Source organism: Sphaeroforma arctica, assembly GCF_001186125.1.
Source record: "Sphaeroforma arctica JP610 unplaced genomic scaffold supercont1.3, whole genome shotgun sequence".
Taxonomy (NCBI): domain Eukaryota; class Ichthyosporea; order Ichthyophonida; genus Sphaeroforma; species Sphaeroforma arctica.
Window position 1 is genome coordinate 5772 of NW_014040555.1, and position 7425 is coordinate 13196.

Genomic DNA, 7425 nt, shown 5'->3' on the forward strand with positions numbered 1-7425 from the left:
TATATATATATATATATATATATATATATATATATATATATATATATATATATATATATATATATATATATACTATGTGCATATTTGTTTATATATATATATAAATGCCGAGATATGGTTTTATGCGAAATTGCAAAATTATGAACCCATACTGAAGATGTCTTTGGTAGATATGTTATAGATGCATGATTGCGTTCATTTTCCTGTCGATCCGATCGCAAACTTGCATACCGTTTTCACTGCAATTATCATTGCTTTATTGTACACTAACACCGCAACTTATTATTTCCCGCTGAGATAGTATTAAGTAAATTATTATAACCATGTTTCTTCTTCGCGAGGTTTGTCAAAGTGTTGCTTATCAAATCCGTGTAACATGGGAAACTACATAACGTCCAGTCACGCTCCTTGTACTTTAAACATAGGTAAAATGTACATATTTGCACTTTGCATATATTGCGCTTCGACCCAATAATGTTGGAAGCCTCAACACAATGGTATTTACACCTTAAGTACATCACTCCATATATTAGTCAAAGATATGCCGTGGTGAGGCTTTATCACAATGATATTCACATCTTAAGTACATCACTCCGTACACTAGACATAGATATACCGTGGTGAGACTCTCACACTAGCACATTGCATATTATGTCTGTTGATTTCGCTTCACACGTAGTCACACATCGACTTTGTTATGGCATAAGTTGCCCTAGAAATTGACTAGTACAGAATATGGACATACATTGGCTTCCACCCATAACACAAATTAACGCGCAAAACTGACGACCGTGAGAAGTCGTTCGACATACATATCTCCGAATCCATGCATTGCCTCGGCAATCCGACCAGCAAGAGATGCCAACAGTATTTATTTTTCCACACAAGACCTTATTGTCTGATATATTCCACACGCACAGGACTTGGTGAGGAGGCAGCGGAAGTGTTTCAGCCACACCTCCGGTTTCGAATACGGATCAGACAAATTGATCAAGAGCAAAGGGCGGGGGATTAAACTTATCGTCGATGCTTTGCTAGATTACAATGTACAGGTATTGCTCGGTGCTCACACTGCTAGGCGAGTATTTGTGCAAGATTAATTGCATAGACTACGTATTGCTGTGACAGTACGTATTTGGTGGAGGAATGTATCTGCGGCCTTGGTGTGTTGCAAGTATGTTCATTATACATTGGATTTCGTGATCTACTGTGTGTCGCTCGTATGCGCACATAATTTTGCGTGCCTGATGACGCTGACAGATATTAGATTTTGTCTCTTCATCAAATTTGTTTGTAATCGCACTCCATCGGCACATCAATATTCGAGTCCGTGATCCAAGTATGTATCTCTCCTTAGTAACACCAATCCATAATAACCTGGTGCAAATTTGTGTATGGTAAATGATCTCGAAATGAAGAAAAGAATGCGGTTAGTAAGCCCTGGCTGTCCGGTTGGTCCGATCACTACGATATCTCATTGACTCGATAATAAAGCTGCAGTTTCTAGCCATGCCCGCTGCAGCATAGGAATAACATATCAGCGTGTCATGGTTTAAGTGCAGAACTGCAAAAATGGGGGGGAATGTTTATGTTATTTAAATTGTGCTTGTTTCGTCCACGAAGGACTTTCAAATTTGGGAACAAATGCATCAATCTCAAATTTACACTCAACTTATATATTGATCTTAATAAAATGGATAACATCTTGCCCTTAAAAATACGGGACGCAGTATATAACACAGTTCAATACTTCGTCATCATGCTGGGATCTGCAGGGAGCCCCTACAGGCACAGCGATGGAGTTGATTCAATGGGCGAACAAAATGGAGGCCCCTGTACTCTCGCTAGACACACCCTCAGGTCTAGACAGCACCACTGGTGAGTCCGCAGGCGAGTGCATACATAGTACGTGGACTATGACATTGGCTCTGCCTAAAGCGGGACTATCTTCAGCAAAAGCAGGACAGGTGATACTAGCGGACGTAGGTATACCAGCCGGGTGTTATTCGATGCCCACGCTGGGGTTGCAGTATGTTACACCGTTCGATAAGTGCGCGAGGATTCCTCTGCACGTGGCGAGAGTACAGTGATAAAGAGGCACACATATATATGCTCGACAGTTCAGTGACAATACGTCCACATGTATATGCGCATATATTGTATTGTATGCCGCTATCAAGGCATATCTGCCGTCAAAAACAGGATATTTCATTCTGAACTCTTCTGTAGTGCGTTACGGGGGTCGCACCTGGACAGTGATCATATGCCCTTTATTTATAACAATAGAAATTTGCCAGTGATCATCCAGATATCTGAATCTGTGGGGTACAGTGCCTTTCTTTACGTACGCAGTTGTCTAATACACTGAAAATAATTGAGTGGATTGGTATAGTTACTATCAGGGACACTTTCTGACACCCCTTGCACCCCTATACAAGCGAAATGGATTTATCATTGTCAGCGGTGTCTGAGTGTTTATCTCAGTGCAGGGAAGCCTCGGTGTGTCTTGCAAAAGGTTTCTATGCCATCGAATCCGAACAATCGTTGTATCCCCCTGTCAGCAGTCGTAATTTCGCAGCAATTCGAATATGGAACTTAGTTTCACTTGTCCCTTGCGCGGTTGGGTGTATAGCTAATTTTTCCATTGTGAGTATAGAAGGTTCCACCAGCTGTGCCATATTCATGTATATTACCTGGATTCGTTCCCGACATTGTGTAGAACCCTAGCTATTCGGTACGCCCCTTGTACCGAAATCCAGTTCATTCCGTCTACATATGTTCTATAAATAGAAAAGGGGCGATTCTGGATTCACCACATACGTGAATTTTTATTTATCACCCGGAATGACTGCTGAAGTACTCCACAGTCCAACACGGCCTATATTGTGTGAGACCGGAGGTAATGGAAAGAGTTTAGATTTAACGGCTCTATCAGCGCGCATACAGCATGCTTTGTGCCTCTGGGGTTCAGGTCTGCTCTACCGTGCGGTGCTCGTGCAACCTTGATCAAGGAGCTCAGAAATTATCAATTCTTTTACAGAAAAAGCTGCGTGAGAGGAGTATTATAGCTGTCTTGTAGCACTATTGGCGTACATGTCTTATCTCAGCTACCCGGTCGTCACACCCAAATGCCAGGCACGGTCAATATAAATTACACAGCAGATATGTGGATATAGATCACCAAACTCTGCAAAAACGCATGTCGGCTGCCGGTAAAGTCTGTTAATAATATATAGTTGGCTTTTCTCGCCGACAATATTGTCTCATATTCACAATGCCAATCACAACTAGTGGGAGTTCCAGAGCAAACATGCGGATAAGGACTAACCTCCTCACATAAACCACACCATTAGAATACATCACTACTATAGAGTTATATGTATATATGTATATAGGTAGATACCTACACTCAGTACATACAGTAGCAGTCACGCAGCAGATATGTGATAAGAGTGAGTCAATCTTTTCAAAACACTGATTTAGCTGCTCCATAATACTTTGAGTACATGTATGTATTCTGCTTATTACTATATATGTATTTTTAATTTTATTAGTATATCTTTATCCTATACTCGCTCACCCAGGCGTCACATTCTCTCGGGTGCCAGCCACTGTCAATTGCAGACCCACACCGGACGCGTGGCCTACTCCTCCCACCAACCTCTCGGGCTCTAGTGTTCTCTTATTAGCGCTTTCTGTATCCTCTGCCATATCAGTGCTGCATTCGGTCGTTCTGGAAATTCTTGTGGATCTCTCAGAACTTATTGAATACACTCTTCTCACATTCCCTTCGTCCTCACGCGAGGTCACGCAGACTGCGTCGTTACTTGAAATAACAGCACTGTATGCGCTTGAGTCAGCTCCCGTTGTACAATCATTTGCAAGACTTGCGGTACTTGCGACAACAGGCTTATAGTTGCTTGCGCCACACCCATTAGTGCTGCTTGTGATTGTCTGGCGGGTGTTCGCACTCGCACTAGCAAGATTATGGGCCACCTGCGTGCTTTGCTCGTCTACAACAGTATTCACAACAGAAACAATTCCGCCACTCCTACTTGAATCCCTGGTTGTACCAACCTTCTCCGCATCACCGGTGGTCGTGATTGTGTTCGTCACAGCAGAGGCCATACTGTTACTACGTTCACCACCCACAATGTGTGTGGTCTCGCTATTCTCATCACATCTCTTCACAGACATACCCCTGTCAGCACTCACAGTCGTAACAACCACCGGCTCACTCATAGCGCTGTTTTTGATAGTGGGTTTTTCTCCCTCATAGTGTAGAGTGCTACCCTCGCCTAAAGTATTGGCATCCCTAGCACCGCTTTTCTCCGTAATTTGACGGTCTCCGGTATCGGTATTCTTGCTGCCACCACCACCTATATCACCAGCTTCGTCTTTAGAACTAACACCATTGCTCGTATCCCCGCCATTAGTATTAGCACTGTTTTCTGTACAATCATCTCTCCTCGTTTCTCCGCCACCAGCCGTGTGCTTGCCCTCACTCTCATCCCCCGACTTTAGCGGAAAATCAAACGCTCGTGCATGCGCAGCACACCGTTGGCCTTCAGGGAAACGCAGCACAGGCCTGTCACACAAAGGAAGCTTCTCTACGCCCTCGCACATGGCATCGTAGCGCGAAAGCACGTCTTTAGAAGTGTCAAATCCACACTGCACATACAACACTTGCTTGGTGTCGTATGCGATGTGCCGCTTACAGTAGCGGCTGGCAGTGATAGGTGCGCGCGTGCACTTGACCTTCGTAGCGTGCGGGTACTTGTGCACCTTCTCTGTCGTGTAGTATCTCGGTGCAGCAAGTTGTGAGTGTGCTACATGTGTATCCCCACTCGTACCCGCATGACTTGGTGTATTGGCAAGTGTAGGTATGTTCTCGGTTGTGCAAACAGTGGAAAAGGCACAAGTAACCGGAGCGCCCACACGCACCTCATTGAGCATCTGTCGTTGCATCTCGAGCTGTGCTTGAACTCCGCGTCGACGTTTATAACTGTGTGTCCGCAGAAGTGTATCAGATTAAAGAAGTTGCAAAAAAAATCGAAAACAAATCGCAGAAGCAGGCTCTAAAGAAGTGAAAGCGAGCTTTGTAACCTTAATTTCTGATTTTGCAATCAATTGACTGACTTGGAAGTGATATAAATGTGGTAGCCGGTAGTGGTTATATTGTAGAAGAGTTATACGAAAACCAACACTCTGTGCAAACCCAACACTCGCTCATACCTTCGTATATTGTCTTCCAACTTCCTTTTCCTACTACATTCCTTCCGTTCTCCTGTATTGTCAGTACCGTCACGCGGTTGTCCGTTCGAGAGTGCTTCCGCATGAGAACCTGTATGTGGTACGACTTTAGTCTCACGGTCGTCGTATTGAATCTCGTCGTCAGAATCACCCTCAGCCCATCGAAAGTACTCTTTGTGGTACAGATGTTGTACTCGCTCGATCTGATTTGCGTATAGTTCCTTGAGCTGTGGGGTGGAGACAAAATACGCAATAAATTAAGAGAATATTCAAGAGCAGATACTTATAGAGCATTCCGTGGGTAAAGATGATCAATGCAAATTATTCCTGAGCTATCGACTCCTGTAAATACGCGTATAAGTTGTGCACAGTGCTCGGAAAGAAAAGATGGTACGTTCACTAGCGAAATTTTCTTCTATCGTATATGTCATTGCCATTGGATCAGTCCTGTATAAAGGCCCCATGTGTCCATGACAGGCATACCGAGAGATTTCAAACGCAGTAATACTTTTACAATCCTCTTGTCTCCGCATTCCAGTCACGAATGAATCAGCGTTGGGCACAACCGACCTCACTCATTCACTCCACAGCTTGCAAACCCAACCTCAACATGCACGTACAATGCACAAGCAATCACACAGAGGGCACACATCATTTTAAATTGTACACATGCGCTACATGCTCACACACAAGCATCATACGCATACGCATACTCTATACATACGCACAAGTTCAACCCACAAACCCTATTGAAGACTTTGACACGACGCTCTAGCAGCTCCTCTTTGGTCATGGCCGTCATAGGCGTGCTAAGTCCGCCATCACTCTCCACTCCAGTTAAGTCGCCATTGTCCGATATCCCGTATCCGAACCCCCACTCAGAATGATCCACCAACTTCGGATCGTCACTCTCGTATTCCAAGGCAGACAGCGCCGGCTTTCCCGTCGGAACCATTGGGACAGGTTTGCTATTCTCTACACCATTCACTCTCGGAGGTACCTCTGTGAGGCTGCTCCTCGTGTGCGTGTGTGTTTGTGTGTGCGTGTGCGTGTGTGTGTGTGTGTGTGTGTGCGGGTGTGTATGCATGTTTACGCCATTGTTTGTGTGCGTGTGTATACTTATGCTGGTCGCAGCGCTTGGCTGAGTGATACCGGTGGTACTTGCAATACTGTGCTGATGTCTCCCGCGATTGCCTGTATCCCTGTCTACGTTGGCACTCACACTGTTCCTGGAATTGATACGCTTGGTTACACTGATAGTGGCACGTTTCCGTGTCGGTGGGGGTGCTTGTTGTTGTGCCTGTGACTGCGATTGGGCTTGTGCTTGGGCTTGGGTTTGGGCTTGTGCTTGTGCTTGTGCTTGTGCTTGTATTTGTAGTTGTGTATGAGTTTGCCCGAGTGTCCCCTGCTGCACATTTGTGTCCTGAGCATGCACACCAGCGCCTGTGTATGTGAGTGGCTTCGACATGGTATCTACATAGCTGTCCATAACCGGTTGTGAGCTTCCATCCATCTGCGTGTGTACATGGCCCTGTGCATGTACCGTTGTGTCCGCATACTCATATCCAGGTTGCTGCCTTTGCGCTGGCGCTGGCTGCTCAGTTTCAACTGACGTTCCTTTATCTGTCCCGGTCGGGAACTGCACACAGACCTTCTGCGAATGTACTAGTTGTGTGTGGGGCGTATCCGAGGGCACCTCTCCTGCTACAGTTGACTGCGCCACTGAGCCCTCCGATACTGGTAGCGTGCGTTGCTGTTGAGTAGTAGAGTGCACCTGAGAAGTAACATGCTGACTAGGAACGTATGCAGGCGTAATATCGCGCGCTATAAGAAGTTTCCCGCTTTCGTTGACATCTGATGATACGGTAAGAGTAGAACAATGGGTCACCTGTGGCGAAATCCCTCCTACGCTATTGACTCCAGCGACCATCTAACAAAATTTTAGAAGTGAAAAAGTTGTCAATCACGAGTTGATGAATTAGAAATGGGAATAGTGCAAGTGAAATAAGCAGTGTAAATTATAGACACCAATGAGGTGTGATCAAGAAGTATAAAGTACACGACAACTGAGAGTCATCGTACTACTGGGTTCACCAAACGATCGAAAGGTATATATATATATACATGTGTGTGTGTGTGTATGTGTGTGTGTGTGTGTGTGTATGTATGTAT

General features: G+C 45.0%; 1 protein-coding gene across 1 annotated transcript; it reads right to left on the bottom strand.

The window, feature by feature from the left end:
* Window positions 1-3535: 3535 nt before the first annotated feature.
* SARC_00124 (hypothetical protein) lies at window positions 3536-7187 on the bottom strand. Its single transcript, XM_014306179.1, has 3 exons — window positions 5999-7187; window positions 5236-5480; window positions 3536-5005 (listed from the first exon to the last, which is right to left on the bottom strand). The coding sequence occupies exons 1-3, from the start codon at window positions 7181-7183 to the stop codon at window positions 3577-3579; spliced, it is 2859 nt and encodes a 952-aa protein (XP_014161654.1). The 5' UTR covers window positions 7184-7187; the 3' UTR covers window positions 3536-3576.
* Between the last annotated feature and the right edge of the window lie 238 nt (window positions 7188-7425).

Excerpts from the sequence above, each read along its gene's own strand:
- SARC_00124 (XM_014306179.1), bottom strand. The coding sequence starts at position 7,183 with ATGGTCGCTGGAGTCAATAGCGTAGGAGGGATTTCGCCACAGGTGACC. Across the intron at positions 5,481-5,998 it reads GTGTCAAAGTCTTCAATAGG|CTCAAGGAACTATACGCAAA; the intron begins GTTTGTGGGTTG and ends TCCACCCCACAG. Across the intron at positions 5,006-5,235 it reads TTGGAAGACAATATACGAAG|TTATAAACGTCGACGCGGAG; the intron begins GTATGAGCGAGT and ends GCGGACACACAG.